Source organism: Pelobates fuscus, chromosome 5 (genome assembly GCF_036172605.1).
Source record: "Pelobates fuscus isolate aPelFus1 chromosome 5, aPelFus1.pri, whole genome shotgun sequence".
Lineage (NCBI taxonomy): Eukaryota > Metazoa > Chordata > Amphibia > Anura > Pelobatidae > Pelobates > Pelobates fuscus.
The window spans coordinates 150,256,142-150,273,259 of NC_086321.1; the positions used below are offsets into that span (position 1 = coordinate 150,256,142).

A 17,118-nucleotide genomic window follows, 5' to 3' on the forward strand; every position below is an offset into this window, starting at 1 on the left:
GAAGCATTACCTGAACCTGGCGATGCCAAAACCGACACCCGGGACCGCAGGGAAACGCAATGGCGAAGTGAGGCCTACCGCGAGAGGCGGCGGGGAATGGCGGCCGCTTTCCCGCCAGCCGCAAACGACAACACAAGAAGGTGTACGGCTTTCCCCCCCCACATGGACCGGTGGGGGAGATCCCGGTCCCCACCAGGCGGAGTGCCTTCCACCCCACAACCCCCGATCCAGCAAGCGACGTATACGAGCAATGTGGGGAGCGGCACCTCCAAAATGGCGGATAAAGCGGCTCGAACACAGCGAGACAAACCTCAATCTACCCAGCCGGGCGCTGGAGAAACCGAGAAGGACCCGATAGACGTAATCTTTGAGAACTTTTGGACCCAACTAACCAACCACATGCAAGCTGCTGGGCCGAGTCACATGAAGCCCGCAACGCGTGTGGCCCCGGCAAAGAGGGGCTCTAGACCATCGCCTTTTAGGGCTGGAGACTCCCGAACCACATCCTCCCAAACCGGAGGCCCTCCTGGTCCGAGAGCAAGAGGGGATGTACCCCACAGGTGCCAGCCACACCGGCGGAGGGTGGCAGAACCTCAGCGACAGCGAACACAGAACAAAACCGACCGCGCAACCCCGACAGGGGAGAACTCGGGCCACAAAGGACCCCGAGCTCGTGGCACAAGGGCATCAGCTCTCAAGAGGTACCAGGGCAGAAGGGTACGAACAGTGCACATAGGTCCTAAACGGCCCACAAAACCACTGGGACTGAGATCAGCTTGGGGACCTAGAGGCCTGGAAGTACCACCTCAGGCCTCCGACGAGGCGAGGACCATACAAGACCAAGGGGCCTACACACAACTCCAGCGAACAAGCAGAAGAGGTGTTGGCTGACTACGGTCACCACGATGGACTGGGGCCGAGACACCTCTCCCAAGCAGAGGAGAAGGTCCTGAGCAACAACATGGACTTTCAGTATTATGAAACCCCACGGCTTTACTTTCTTTGCCTTTTTCTTTGTTGTGTCTACAGTTTTCTATGATCTTTATAGTTTAATTCCGGTCTTGCTTATAATTGCCTATGAATATGCCCACAATGTTCCAATAGTATTAGCAGACCCAAAAACGAGAGGGCTAATTTAGCAGTTAATACCAGTATATCACTTTTACCAAACAGCATCACTAATTTCTATATGCATGCTTTGCTCTTAAGTTTACTTTTATATACAGTACAGCTTTGCCAGCATAATGTCTTTTTCACTCGTTAATCCTCATGATATGTTAGCTATACAACTGTTATTACTACTATGCGACCGTACTATATAGCTACGAAACAACCCACTAGTTTTGTTTACTGCAAAAATGTCTAGTCAGTTATTTTTTTTATTTTTTTTCTCAATCTATACATACACTCACGCCATTATTAAGCATGAATATGCACCTAGGAACGCATCTATGGCGTAGGGATAAGCCTGTATCAAAGAATTACAAAAATGCGCATGTATTGCTGCCACTGTTTAATCTGTTGTTATGCACATATACGCTGTTGTGGCGATCGTCAATAAGTCTGTACCCACCTGCGCAACAAAAATAAAGAATTAAAAATTAATCAAATAGAATTCCACTTTGATATGTATCCACGTTCATTTCCCACAGAGAAGTCTAAGGTTGGGTTCCTTATGCACCAACTTACCGATAAAGCACTTGAGTGGGCAAATCCTATTTGGGAAGCTAATGGACCTATGGTGCATGATTTCAACAGTTTTCTTACGGCTTTTCGTAGAACTTTTGACACAACGAATAGGTCAAAAAATGCCGCAAGAGCATTAATGAGAATTAAACAGGGTTCTAGATCTGTGGCTGACTATTCAGTTTCGTACCCTTGCTTCACAGGTAGATTGGACCAACAATGGGTAAACTACTGCCTTCATGGAAGGTTTATCAGACACTTTATTGGATGAGGTAGCAGCTAAGGAGCTTCCTATTGCATTAGAGGACCTTATTGACTCCCTCATTGATATAGATAATAGGATTCGTGACAGGCTCTATACTAAGAACAGGAATAGACGTTTTGTTACACCTATTAACCCCAGAGTTGATAAACCTGAGAGTGTTAAAGTATCTGAGGAAGAACCCATGCAATTAGGGGTTGCCAAACTTGGTAAAGGAATGTCCTTTGCTTCCGGAAAACTCTTGCAGCTAAGACCTTATAGGGGACTGGCCTTGGGTGTGACATCTAAGTCTCCTAAATTGCCTCCTAACCGTTTGCTTCTCCCTGTTTCTTTACATATGGGAGAGAGTTGTATAGCTGAACACATATACGCTCTGGTTGACTCCGGGGCAGCTGAAAATTTTATAGACTCTGGTTTTGTGAAGAAAAACAACATTCCCATCAGAGAGAAGGAGATACCCTTGGACGTTGAGGCCATAGATGGTAGACCATTAAGTTCTCCAGTTGTTACTCATGAGACTGTACCGTTACACATGTACACAGGGGTTTTACACTATGAGACCATTCGGTTCCAGGTCATCACATCTCCCTCTTCACACTTAGTGTTAGGGTACCCATGGTTACGTGCTCACAATCCCATTTTTGACTGGGAGACAGGGCAAATAAAATCATGGAGTGAATCCTGCCACGAGTCTTGTACTATTGAAGTCACACCTTTGAATTCCATTAATGTTCCTACCACTCCTCCTTTGTCTACGGCTAGACCCTCTCAGTACTTATTTCTAAAGGCTGTCTTCGATAAAAGGGAGGCTGACAAATTACCGCCTCACAGACCCTACGATTGTGCCATTGACTTATTGCCTGGCACTATACCTCCAAAGGGCAGGGTGTACCCTTTATCGGTTCAAGAAAACCGTGTCATGGAGGAATATATAAAGGAATCACTAGACAAGGGATTTATTAGGAGATCCTCTTCTCCGGCTTGAGCGGGGTTCTTCTTTGTATCAAAGAAAGAAGGTGATTTAAGACCGTGTATCGATTATAGAGGTCTAAATAAAATCACCATCAAAAATGCTTACCCTATACCATTAATCACGGAATTGTTTGACAGGCTCAAACATGCTACGGTATTCACCAAACTGGATCTTAGAGGTGCATACAATTTGATACGTATCAAGGAAGACCACGAATGGAAGACAGCATTCAACACTAGATCAGGCTATTATGAGTATACTGTTATGCCATTTGGTCTTTGCAATCCCCCAGCAGTATTTCAAGAATTTATTAATGATGTCTTAAGAGACTTTATTCACACATTTGTAATTGTGTACTTGGATGACATATTAATATATTCTACAGACTTACACACTCATCACAGACATGTTACGACAGTTCTGAAGACCCTTCTTGCTAATGGTCTTTATTGTAAACTGGAAAAATGTCTATTTGACCAATCCGAAGTCCAGTTTTTGGGGTATTTAATTTCTGCTAAAGGTTTTCGTATGGATCCCCAGAAACTTGCTGCTGTCATAGAATGGCCTCTACCAAGGTCTGAAAGCCATTCAGCGTTTTCTTGGTTTCTCTAATTATTATAGATGTTTTATCAAAGGTTTTTCGTCTATTGTAGCACCTATTACCCGTATGACAAAAAAGGAAGGCAATACTCGTGTCTGGTCTTCCGAGGCACTTCAGGCTTTTGAATTTCTGAAAACTACGTTTGCCTCTGCACCTATCTTACAGCATCCTGTCAGGGCCGGACTGGCCCACCGGGATACCGGGAAATTTCCCGGTGGGCCGTCGGCACCTGGGGCCGGGCAGGCAGCTGGCTGACGTGCGGCTGCTGGCTGGGGGAGCCGTTCTGGTGGCCGCTGGCTGGGGGAGCTCTTTTGGCAGCCGCAGGGGGAGCAGGCTGTTCTGTCTCAGCTCCCCCGCCCCAGCGTGCCGCTTAATGAGACCGCGGCCGTATTATGACGTCATATTCCGGCCGCGGTCTCATTAAGCTGCGCGCGAGGGCGGGGGAGCAGAGACAGAATAGCCGCCAAAAGAGCTCCCCCAGCCAGCGGCCGCCAGAACGGCTCCCTCTGCGGCCACCAGAAGAGCCAGCTGAGCTCCCCCATGCAGCCACCATCAAACTGAGCTACCCATGCGGCCGCCAGCACAAAGGTAAAAATTGTGTGTGTCAGTGTGAGTGTATGTGTGTGTGTCATGGTGTGTGTGTGTCTGCCTGTGTCATTGTGTGTGTGTGTCTCTGTCTGTCATGGTGTGTGTGTCTGTCTGTGTCATTGTGTGTGTCTGTCTGTGTCATTGTGTGTGTCTGTCTCTGTCTGTCATGGTGTGTCTGTCTGTGTCATTGTGTATGTGTGTCTGTCATGTAATGTGTGTATGTGTGTGTTATGGTGTGTGTGTGTGTCAAAGTGTGTGTGTGTGTCTTTTTTAAGGTGTGTGTCTGTCATGGTATGTGCGTGTCTCTGTCATGGTGTGTGTTTCTGTGTCATGGTGTGTCTGTCTGTCATGGTGTGTGTGTGTGTTTCTGTATGTCACAGTGTGTGTTTGTCATGGAATGTGTGTGTGTCTGTCTGTGTCATGTAATGTGTGTGTGTGTCTGTCTGTGTCACGGTGTGTGTGTGTCTGTGTCACGGTCTCTCTGTGTCGTGGTGGGTGTGTGTGTGTGTGTGTCTGCATGTGTCATGTAATGTGTGTCTGTGTCATAGTGTGTGTGTGTTTGTGTCATGGTCTGTCTGTGTTATGGTGTGTGTGTGTGTGTCAAGGTGTGTGTGTGTGTCTTTTTAAGGTGTGTGTCTGTCATGGTATGTGTGTATCTCTGTCATGGTGTGTGTGTCTGTGTCATGGTGTGTCTGTCTGTCATGGTGTTTGTGTTTCTGTCTGTGTCACGGTGTGTGTGTGTCTGTGTCACGGTCTGTCTGTGTCATGGTGTGTGTCTGTCATGCTATGTGTGTGTGTATGTGTGTTTTTACTCACCTTTTTTTTTCCCCCACGTCGTGCTGGTCTCCCCTCAACTGGCCCTGCCCTGGAAAAAAATCTATGCCAGCCCCATAAGTCATTGCGACATATATTGTCGCATGTAATATGTAAGGCTATGTCTTGCCACCTTAGATGATTGATTATATATATATATATATATATTGCTTATTCCAATATAAAATATTGGTCCTTCCTGTGTCAGTGCGGATTGGCTGAGATCATCCCCAGTCCGGCCCTGCATCCTGTCCCCTCACTGCCCTATATTCTTGAGGTTGATGCTCCCGATATCGGGGTAGGTGCTGTCTTATCCCAAAGAGAGTCGCCTGAAAAGCCATTGCATCCTTGTGGCTTCTTTTCCAAACAGATGTCCAAAGTGGAAAAGAATTATGATGGGGGTAATCGCGAACTCCTTGCTATTATTTTAGCACTTAAAGAATGGAGGCATTTGCTAGAAGGAACCAAGGATCCTATTCTCATATTTACGGATCACAAGAACCTATCCTACCTTAGTGAGGCTAAAAGATTGTCTTCTAGGCAGGCTAGGTGGTCACTGTTTTTGTCCCACTTCAATTATATTATCACCTATAGGCCGGGTGATCGCAACACTAAAGCGGACGCTCTGTCCAGACAGTTCGAAACTACTGACAAACAGGAGATTGATGTTACTCCCGTCATTCCCCCAGAAAGGATAATAGCTACTACTATTTTGTCTATTTCCTCGTCCCTCTTGCAGGCCATACAAGCTAAACAAGGCATGGCTTCTAGCGAGAGGCCTACTGATAAACTATTCGTTGATGTTCAGGAGCCGGGGCTTTACCCTAGACGCCACGACGCGGTGGTGCTAGGGGAAGGGTTTTCATTGGGTTTTTGGATCCCCTTTGTTTTTTCCTCAGAGCCACGTTGGGCTGACAATCTCCGGTCAGTCAAGGGCAGGGAGCCCCTGTTGGGCGCAAAGTTGGCTAAGGAGACAGCGATGGGTCGCATTTTCTAACTTACGGGTCTCCCCTTTGGGACTTGTCCCAAAAAAGGAGGCTGGCTCTTTTCGGATGATTCATCACTTGTCCTACCCGGCTGGGAGTTCAGTGAATGATGACATTGACAGAGAGTTCAGCAGGGTCCGGTATGCCTCTTTTGATCGGGCGCTGTCGCTGGTTAGAAAAGCAGGAGTAGGGGCACTCATGGCAAAATCTGATATTGAATCGGCATTCCGATTATTGCCGGTTCACCCGGAATGTTTTCACCTTCTGGGTTGTCAGTTTCAAGGGTCATATTTTTATGACATGTGCCTTCCCATGGGTTGTGCCATTTCCTGTTCCTATTTCGAAATGTTTGCTTCGTTTTTGGAATGGGTAGTTGTTCAGTTCTCAGGTATTGCGTCAGTTACACATTATCTCGATGATTTTTTGTTTGTGGGTCCTCGGGAGGGGGTGGAGTGTGCCCAGTTATTGTCGGCGTTCCGTGCAGTGGCGCACAGGTTTGGTGTGCCGGTGGCGGAGCAGAAGACAGAGGGGCCGCTTACCAGATTGTCGTTTCTGGGTATAGAAATCGATTCGATTCGTATGATTTTTCGCCTTCCCGACAAAAAATTAGTGGTTCTGTTGAGGATGGTAGATCTGTTAAAAGGGGGTAGGAAGGTCCAGCTCAGAACGTTACAGGTGTTGCTTGGTCATCTGTCGACGCCTGTCGTTGGCGACGGTTGGTATCAGGGAGCCACATCATTACATCAGAGTCACGGCCAAGCTGCGGGCTGACTTACAGGTATGGAGTTCCTTCCTAAGCAAATATAATGGGAGGTCGTGCTGGTTGCATGAAGCGGTGTCGAATTCAGAGTTGAATCTCTTCACTGATGCGTCTGGTTCAGTTGGGTTTGGGGCCTTTTTTAGGGGCAAGTGGTGTGCTGCGGCGTGGCCTTCAGAATGGCGTGAGTTACCTGTTTTGTGTAACCTTACCTTCCTGGAGCTTTTCCCCATAGTAGTGGCCCTGGCATTGTGGGGTGAGAACCTGCGGGATCGGGTGGTGGTTTTTCACACGGACAATATGAGTGTTGTCCATGTGATTAACCGATCGTCTTCTGCGTCTCCTCCTGTTCTGGCTCTCTTGCGGCATCTGGTGTTGCTTAGTTTGCAATTTAATGTGTGGATGCAGGCCCGGCATGTACCGGGGGAGCGGAACGTGGTAGCTGACTTTCTTTCTCGGTTTCAGTGGGACCGGTTTCGGGAGTCGGCTCCAGAGGTGGATCGCGAGGGTCTTCGCTGCCCTTCCTACTTATGGGACCTAATTTGGGAGGCTTGATGTCCTTGGTGTCGGACTCCTTGTCAGCCCCTACTTGGAAGGCATACAGGTCGGTATGGGTGGGTTGGTTGGCTTTGGTGGATGGGTCAGTGAGGCTGTCCTCTGAGGCGGCCCGGGTGGAGATCACTTTAAGGTATCTGGATGCGTTACTCGCTGCTGGTAGGTCTTGTTCGGCGACAGACAAGGCGTTGTCTGCCCTGTCTTTCCTGTTACGGTTTCTGGGATGGAGGGACATCACCAGAGAGTTTTGCTTACAGAGGGTTATGCGAGGTTGGAGGAGTCGGAGAGGTCCGGACCGTCGTCGGACGATCTCCTTCGATTAGATGGTCATCTCGTAGGTATCAGCTGTACGTGCGGCCTCATTTACTATAACTTGTCCTTTGTTTTAGGGTGTTCTTCCCGGTATGTTTGGATTGTAGGACACTCTTTCATCTATTGGGCTGCTCGCCAGGCAGAGTCACGTTCATATGGTTGAAATTTGGGGATCCCAGCCGAGTTAGCAAGGGTTCGTTGGAGGGGTATCCGGGGTCTGTCATGGTGCCAAATCTACCCGGAGTGCGTTTCTCTCAGCAGGTTTGTGTCTGGGTCAGTGGTCATTGTAATCCATGCAGGGGGAAATTACCTAGGGAGGGTAAGGACGGTGGATTTAATACACGATGTACGGCGGGACTTGGCTCAGTGCATGACATTATTTGCAGAATGTTGTTTGGTGTGGTCAGAGATTGTCCCCCGTCCGTGCTGGCATACCTTGCCGCATGCTAAAGAGTTGGAGAGGGCTAGGCGAAAATTTTGCGTTGCAATTTCGAGGTTTGTTCGCTGCCTTGGCGGTGTGTCGGTTCGACACACGGAGTTGGAAGGGGACAATCGGAGTTTAATGAGGGCTGATGGGGTTCATCTGAATCCGATTGGGCTGGATATACTTAACGTGGGTATCCAAGGTGGGATTGAAATGGCGCTGTCTGCGGGGGGCGCGATGCCGACAAATGGAGATCAGGGTTGGCACCGCGGTGGCGGAGGTCCTGGCCAGCGCAAGTAATGCAAGACAAGGCTTTGGGGAGTCGCAGCTGCCAGGGCTGATGGCAGAAGGCAGACTGTACGGACTCTTGGAATATCTGACTGTTGGGTAGTCACCCCAACAGCCGACAGATGGTGATAAAGCTGGCTGAGTTGATATGTTGGAATAATAAAGCTGTGGCCGTTGCCCTTATCCAATACTCAGGTGTCTTGTCGTTATTGGGGGGCAACGGGAATGTAAGTGGTCTGCAGTCATGGAATTGGACTGCCACGACAAGTGGTGCAACCATGTTAGCATTCACGTTTAAACATATGGCATTAAAGGGAAACATTGAATACTACAAATGGTACTACAAATGGTACAGGTACAATTCAGATAGTACTTCAAAGCCTGGTACTACAAATGGTACAGGTGCAATTCAGATAGTACTTCAAAGCCTGGTACTACAAATGGTACAGGTGCAATTCAGATAGTACTTCAAAGCCTGGTACTACAAATGGTACAGGTACAATTGTACTTCAAAGCCTGTTTGCCTCTTAGACAGGAAATGGATTTATTAGGGAGAGAGGCTGCAAACAAGTTCCCCTCTCCTTTTCCTTACACACAAAAGAACAGTTATAAAAGGTAAATCAACAAATCACAACGTAAAATAACTTAAAAGAACACTATAGCATTAGGGTTAAAAAACACTGTATTAGCAGCTCTATGAACATGTTTCTAACTGATGTTGCATGGCAAATTACCTTGACCATTACTGGCTTGGGCGTTGTGATATAAAGCCAGAAGACACTCTGTATATTTTTTTCCTTTGCGGTTACATTTTTCTAAAATATTGGAAAATTCCAATTAAGTGCTTTCCTATGAGCTTCCGTGTCACAAGACGTGTTTTACTTGCTCAGGGCAGCGGAAGTGTCTCTTGTGGCTGTCTGGAAGACAGCCCGTAGAGGTGTGTTTAACCCTACAATGTAAACATTGCAGTTTCTGCAAACCGTCAATGTTTTATATTGCATGGTTAAAACGACAGGACCTCTGCACATTGAGACAAAGTGGTCTTGGTGACTTTAGGGATCCTTTGAAGGGAAACTATATAATCTGGAACACAAATGTGTATAGCAGGCCCGGACTGGCCATCGGGCAAACCGGGCAAATGCCCGCTGGGTTGCGATGGCCATGGGCCGAGGCTGACAGGGGAGATCAAAGGCCCCCTTAGGGTTGGTGCTGCCTGAGCTCTGGCCCATAGAGGGAGCTCTGTGCTGTGGGGAGATCAAAGATCTCTCTCACCAGCCTGCAACTAGCAGAGCGCAGGCACTGTGCACATGGTCTACACCTGACACTCACCCTGCAGCCCCTGTCTCCCTCTTACCCTGCAGGCCCTGTCCCCCTCTTACCCTGCAGCCCCTGACCCCCTCTCAAAATGCAGCCCCTGTTCCACTCTCACCCTGCAGCCCCTGCCCCCCTATTACCCTGCAGCACCTGCCCTCCTATTACTCTGCAGCCCCTTCCATGCTCTTACCCTACAGCCCCTGCCTCCCTCTTAGCCTGCAGCCCCTGTCTCCCGCTCTCACCCAGCACTACCTGTCTTCCCCTCTCACCCTGCATCCCTGGTCTCCCTCTCTTATACACGGCATCCGGTGTCTCCCCCTCTCATACCCTGCACCCTCTAACCCAGAAGCTTCTGTCCCCCCAACCCAGCACTCCCACCAGGACCCCCCTCTTCACCTCTCACCCAGCAGTCGCTGCCCCCCCGCTCACCTTCCAGCCCCTGCCCCCCTCGCAGCCCCATGTCCCCATACACTGCAGCCCGTGTCTCCCCATCTCACCCAGCAGCCTCATGTCCCCTCTCACACCCTGCCCTTCTTCTCACCCAGCAGCCCCTCTCATACCCGGTATCCCCTGTTTCCACCTCTCACCCAGCAGCCTGTGCCCCCCCCCCACCCGCAGCCACTGTCCTTATCTCTCACCTAGCAGCCACTGTCTCCACCTCTCACCCAGCAGCCCTTGCCCCACCTCTCACCAGCAGCCCCTGCACCCCTCTCACACAGCAGCCCCATGTCCCCTCTCACAACCTGCAGCCCCTTTCTCCCTCACACCCAGAAGCCCCATGACACCATCTCTCACCCAGCAGCCCAGGTCCCCCATCACACCCTGCAGCACCATGTCCCTTCTCAACACCCTGCTGCCCCATTTACCCTCTCACACCACACAGCCCATGTCCCCTTCTCACACCATGCAGCCCCATGTCCCCTCTTACACCATGCAGCCCCATTTCCCCCTTCCACACTGTAGATCTCTTATTCCGCCATCATGCAACATCCCCTATTGTCTCCCCCTCACACACTCATCGCCTATCACCCCCACGCTAAACGTGGACTGCCCTGAGGGGTATTAAACAAATGTGCATTTAGTAATTATTTTAAAAAAAAACAGAGTGAGGAAGACACTCTATAAGATTAGGCAGAAAGAGGCTAAGCAAGTTCTACGAGCTTCCAAATTACACACAGAAGAGAAAATAGCAAAGTCAGTAAAAAAAGGTGACAAAACATTTTTTGGATAAATACATGAAAAAAGGAAAGTAAAACAATGATTAGATCGATTAAAAACAAAAGAAGGAAGGTATGTAGAAGAGGATAAAGGTCTAGCTGGCTGCCTCAATGAATATTTTTGTTCAGTAATTTACAGATGAAAATTAAGCAAGGGGCCTCAGTTAGGAAAAAGGACAAATGAGTAATTTGTTTCTACATGAGAGGTTCTATTTCAACTGTCAAAAGTAAAGACAAATAAGTCAATGGGACCTGATGGAATACACCCAAAGCTATTAAAAGAGCTTAGTGGTGTACTAGCAAAACCATTAACCGATTTATTTAACCAATCATTGTTAACAGGATTAGTCCCAGAAGATTGGAAGTTAGCAAATGTTGTGCCCATTCACAAGAAAGGTAGTAGGGAGGAGTCAGGCAACTATAGGCCAATAAGCCTTACTTCAGTAATGGGGAAAGTAATGGAAACCATGTTAAAGGATAGGATTGTTGAACATCTAAAATTACTGTATATACTCGAGTATAAGCTGAGGCACCTAAATTTACCACACAAAAGTGGGAAAACTTATTGACTCGAGTATAAGCCTATGGTGGGAAATTCAGCAGCTACTGGTAAATTTCTAAATAAAATTAGATTCCTTTAATTCCTTTTACATTAATTTAATATTTATTTACAGTGTGTGTATATAATGAATGCAGTGTGTGTGTGTTTGTGTAGTGTGTGTATATAATGAATGCAGAGTGTGTGTGTGTTTGTGTATATAATGAATGCAGTGTGTGTGTGTGTGTGTGTTTGTGTAGTGTGTGTATATAATGAATGCAGTGTGTGTGTGTGTGTGTTTGTGTGTAGTGTGTTTATATAATGAATGCAGAATGTGTGTGTTTGTATGAATGCAGTGTGTGCAGGCCCGGACTGGCCATCGGGCATACCGGGAAAATGCCCGGTGGGCCGCGATGGCCGTGGGGCCGAGGCCGGCAGGGGAGATCACAGGATCTCCCCTGCCAGCCCCTGCAGGGCCAGCGCTACCCGAGCGCCGGCCCCGCTGTGTGCCTCCATGGGCCGGTGGGGAGATCAAAGATCTCCCTCACCGGCCCAGAGACACTGTTACATGCGGCTGCCAGCTGGGGTGTGAGGGAGGGAGGAGAGGACCGACGGAGCTCTATCCAGCAGCTCCGCCAGGTCCTCTCGCGGGATTCTGAGCATTGCCGCGGTTACCGTGGCAACGCTCAGATCTCGCGAGAGTGAACTCTAGCCTGCAGGTTAGAGTTCACTCTCACCACTGGACCACCAGGGAAGGCAGCATGGCCTCCCAGGCAGAACGGCTACACACTCTGGGTCCTTTACACACCAGATCTCCTACACACACACACTGCACCACCTACACACACACTACATTCCTTGTCAGCAAACACATACAACATTCTCTAAACACACCCTCTCTACAACCCCTACACACACTACGTCACCTATACACACACACTACAGCCCGTATGCACACACTCGCTACATCCCTTATAACACTATGCCCCCTATACACACACCCTCTATAGCCCCTAGCCAAACATATTGCACCACAAACACGAATGAAATTGACCTATTTACACAATACCACACCACACTCTACACACACGCAATCCCACAAGAATCCCACATGCACCATACACTTTCCTGGCCATTTTCTCCTCTGGTATCCCCTCTGGTATCAAACACAGTGCAAGCATGCTGCTCTGCCTTTAACCCCTTAAGGACCAAACTTCTGGAATAAAAGGGAATCATGACGTGTCACACACGTCGTGTGTCCTTAAGGGGTTAAATGGCTGGGCTGAATTTTTGTCCCAGTTCGGCCCTGGTGTATAGTGTGAAAAATATATGAAGTGTTCTTGGCCCCCCCTTAAATAATAATAAACCTCACCTTATCCTCATGAATGATTATTTTAACTTTATTGACAAGATCAGAGGGTTTTAATGAGGTGAGCTTAAAGGACCACTATAGTGTCAGGAAAACATACTCGTTTTCCTGGCACTATAGTGACCTGAGGTTGCCCCCACCCTCAGGGTCCCCCTCCTGCCGGGCTCTAGGGGGTGGAAGGGGTTAAACTGAGCTCTTTTCAAGCGCCGGGCGGGGGACTCTCCTCCTCCTCGGCTGAATGCGCATGCGCGGCATGAGCCACACGTGCATTCAGCCAGTCTCATAGGAAAGCATTCCCAATGCTTTCCTATGGAGGCTGGCGTCTTCCCACTGTGAAAGTCACCGTGAGAAGCGCGGAAGCGCCTCTAGCGGCTGTCAATGAGACAGCCACTAGAGGCTAGATTAACCCTATTATAAACATAGCAGTTTCTCTGTTTATAGAAAAAAGGGTTAAACCTAGCTGGACCAGGCACCCAGACCAATTCATTAAGCTGAAGTGGTCTGGGTGCCTATAGTGGTCCTTTAATGGAAAAACGTATTATGACTTGCCTAGATTCAGATGAAAGCCAGTATAGGATATACCCCATGGGCTCTTTGACCATATATTTGATACTAGTTGTAATTGTTATGGGATTCTTGACCTGCCATATTTCTATATTATCTTGGACCAGTTTTGTTCATATTGTATGTCCTATTTTTGTGGGTATTGGTTTTTGTTGGATTGTGATTCTCCTATACTTCAATATTGTATATTAAATTTTTACGCATTGGAAGGTTTATCTTTTACATATATATGATGTAATTTGCCATACCTGTGTGTGTCATGTTCTTTTGTAGTACCTTTCTCGGTCGTGTATTGTATATTTATATTGTTATAAAACTCAATAAAAAAGATAAAATAAAATTGAAAAAAAACTCACCTTATTTCCAGCACTGCGCATGTCTGCCGGTACGGGCTCCTCCCCCAATCTGCCTCCTTGGCTGACATAATCAAAATTGATAATCTCAGCCAATCACAATGCTTTTTCATATGAATATTTGAACGTTTCTATAGGGATCGTTCAGCATCTTCATGCAGATCACACTGTGAAGAACTGCCACAGGAAGCATACTAGTAGGCACTGGAGGAGTGGCCACTGGAGGTGTTCCTAGGGCCTAGGCTGTAATGTAAACACTGCCTTTTCTCTGAAAAAAGTAACTTTTAAACCTGGCAAGTGGCACAGAAACTGAATTTTCCAGCCCTGTTATAAATATACTGTACATATAGTGAAATCACAACCTATAGACTGTAAGCTCGTTTGAGCAGGACCCTCTTTAACCTATTGTTCCTGTAAGTTTTTGTAATCGTCTCATTTATTGTTAAATCTCCCCCTTTGATAATATTGTAAAGCGCCATGGAATATGCTGGCGCTATATAAATACCAGTGATAATAATGAACACCTGCAGCAATAGTCATCACAACCTAAACAAATCATCAGTTTCACCCACTGCAGGGATGGCTCAATGTGCACTGCATACATAGAGCTTTTTTTTTTTTAGCCTGCAAACTTGTCCTGCAGGGGGAGCCATTACCATCTGTAAACATGCCCTGCAGATAGAGTCACTGTAAACATGCCCTGCGGAGGGAGCCATTATCTCCAAGACTATCAGGACCCCGCGAGCCGAGCCTGGTCTCCATGGTGACGCCCCCTCCCCTCATTCCATCCCTGTGAGGCTGCGCGGCCGGCTGGTCCCTGCGCCTGCGCGGGTTGAGGCTCAATCACACCGTGTGTCCCGGGCTTCGCCGGCAGAGTCTCCTCAGGACATTGAACGAACCGAGCTGGGAGCCTGAGGCCCGGAGCCACCAAGATGGCGCAGATTTTGCCTATCCGCTTCCAGGAGCACCTCCAGGTAACGGAGACACGTCCTTCCTACCCAGGGTCCCCGGCATCGGATGAGGGGGAGAGGAATGCTGGGAGCCCGTGTGGGGGCAGCTAATAGAACCATCATTACTGGCTGTGTGTATTGGGTGGGCCAAAACCTACCAAGGGTATCACATCATATTATAGAGGCTGAGGGTCATAGAGCCAGCCTGTCCCTCCCTGTGCCCTGTGTGAGCATTTAGGGGTCAATCATGTAGTATAGGGCGGGGCTAAGCTGGCTGGTGCCCCCCTGTATGGTGTATTAGGGATAGCAGTGTGATGGCAGTATACTGGCTGTACTCCCCCTGTATGGTGTATTAGGGATAGCAATGTGATGGCAGTATACTGGCTGTACTCCCCCTGTATGGTGTATTAGGGATAGCAATGTGATGGCAGTATACTGGCTGTATTCCCCCTGTATGGTGTATTAGGGATAGCAATGTGATGGCAGTATACTGGCTGTACTCCCCCTGTATGGTGTATTAGGGATAGCAGTGTGATGGCAGTATACTGGCTGTACTCCCCCTGTATGGTGTATTAGGGATAGCAGTGTGATGGCAGTATACTGGCTGTACTCTCCCTGTATGGTGTATTAGGGATAGCAGTGTGATGGCAGTATACTGGCTGTACTCCCCCTGTATGGTGTATTAGGGATAGCAGTGTGATGGCAGCATACTGGCTGTACTCCCCCTGTATGCTGTATTGGGGATAGCAATGTGATGGCAGTATACTGGCTGTATTCCCCCTGTATGGTGTATTAGGGATAGCAATGTGATGGCAGTATACTGGCTGTACTCCCCCTGTATGGTGTATTAGGGATAGCAGTGTGATGGCAGTATACTGGCTGTACTCCCCCTGTATGGTGTATTAGGGATAGCAGTGTGATGGCAGTATACTGGCTGTACTCTCCCTGTATGGTGTATTAGGGATAGCAGTGTGATGGCAGTATACTGGCTGTACTCCCCCTGTATGGTGTATTAGGGATAGCAGTGTGATGGCAGCATACTGGCTGTACTCCCCTGTATGCTGTATTGGGGATAGCAATGTGATGGCAGTATACTGGCTGTACTCCCCCTGTATGGTGTATTAGGGATAGCAATGTGATGGCAGTATACTGTCTGTACTCCCCCATATGGTGTATTAGGGATAGCAGTGTGATGGCAGTATACTGTCTGTACTCCCCCATATGGTGTATAAGGGATAGCAGTGTAATGGTAGTATCTGTTTGTACTCCCTCTATATGGTGTTTTAGGGATAGCAGTGTGATGGCAGTATACTGGCTGTACTCCCCCTGTATGGTGTATTGGGGGTAGCAGTGTGATGGCAGTATAGTCTGTTTCAATGATGGCTAACCTGCCCCCCTCCCACCCCAGATGTGAATGCACTACATTTTCTGTGATGCTTAGCCAACCTCCACAGTGTTTATAATAGTCCAGTGATGCAGGCTCTCCCTATGACAAGGAATCCAGTATGGTTATATAAGACTTTGCTAAGCATGCAGCTTCCTTGTCACAGGTCCTTCACAATGAATATTGCTTGCTCTGTGTGTGTGTGTGTGGAATATTGTGTTAGCATGCTTCATTAAACCTGCCATTTAGTAGTAAGTGTGAATACACTGATTGTGGAATACCCTGATTGTGTGCTGTGTGAGGTCCCTAATACTGCAATGCTGGTTTTGTGCTGCTCAGTGCCTGCAACCTTTGCTTTATTATATATATTTATTTATGTGATGTTGTGTGCCAGTCCCTACACTTGGCCCGAGCAGGTTGTGGGGGAGCTGCGGGTATTGCAGATGTGCGTTTTTTCCCTCTCACCCCCTCCTTTTCAGGGTTATTGATTTCAGGCAGTGAGAAGGATGGAGGGGGCGCTGTGAGTAGGGATGGCCCAGCTCTGCCATCTCTGAGTACCAGTGGGGGTAGCAGAGATTTTTGGACTGTGTCATCCTTTGCACATCACGATACAGTTGTCAAATGCCAGGATCTTTCCTTTCACAGTGCTTAAGCTGAGCATCTATGGATTGTGCTGGAGGGAGATCTCTCTCTCTCTCTCTCTCTCTCTCTCTCTCTCTCTCTCTCTCTCTCTCTCTCTCTCTCTCTCTCTCTCTCTCTCTCTCTCTCTCTCTCTCTCTCTCTCTCATTTTACATTGTATCTGACAGATAATAACAAGTTGGACTGTAGTGATTTTAAGAATCTGTATGTAAAGTAATCTGACCAATTAAAAACCCTCTTAATCCTAATGTTGGCACATATTACTTATACATGTATTAATAATGAGATTAAAACTAGGCATTAAAGGAATGTGTTAAAAAAATGAATTTAGAACAGGAAGTGCTGACTGTGCTGTCTCCCCCCACATTCATTGTAAGATGGGCTGGGAGTGTCAGCTGGCCTAGCCTTCCTCCTCTCACTATTTGGAAGATGTGAATTAGCTGGCAACCGCATATAGCCCTTTAAACATGTTTGGAGATAAGTTGCGCCCACGTTTACACTACTCATCGATCCTTACAGTGCCCTGACAGTGCAGATTTGAATG

General features: G+C 47.9%; 1 protein-coding gene across 1 annotated transcript in view; it reads left to right on the forward strand.

Moving 5' to 3' along the window:
• Window positions 1–14,415: 14,415 nt before the first annotated feature.
• CLTCL1 (clathrin heavy chain like 1) overlaps window positions 14,416–17,118 on the forward strand; it is a 93,011-nt gene continuing 90,308 nt past the window's right edge. Inside the window, exon 1 of the mRNA XM_063454478.1 lies at window positions 14,416–14,574. Coding sequence (XP_063310548.1) covers window positions 14,533–14,574 — 42 coding nt within the window. The 5' untranslated portion in view covers window positions 14,416–14,532. The remainder of the gene's footprint in view (window positions 14,575–17,118) is intronic.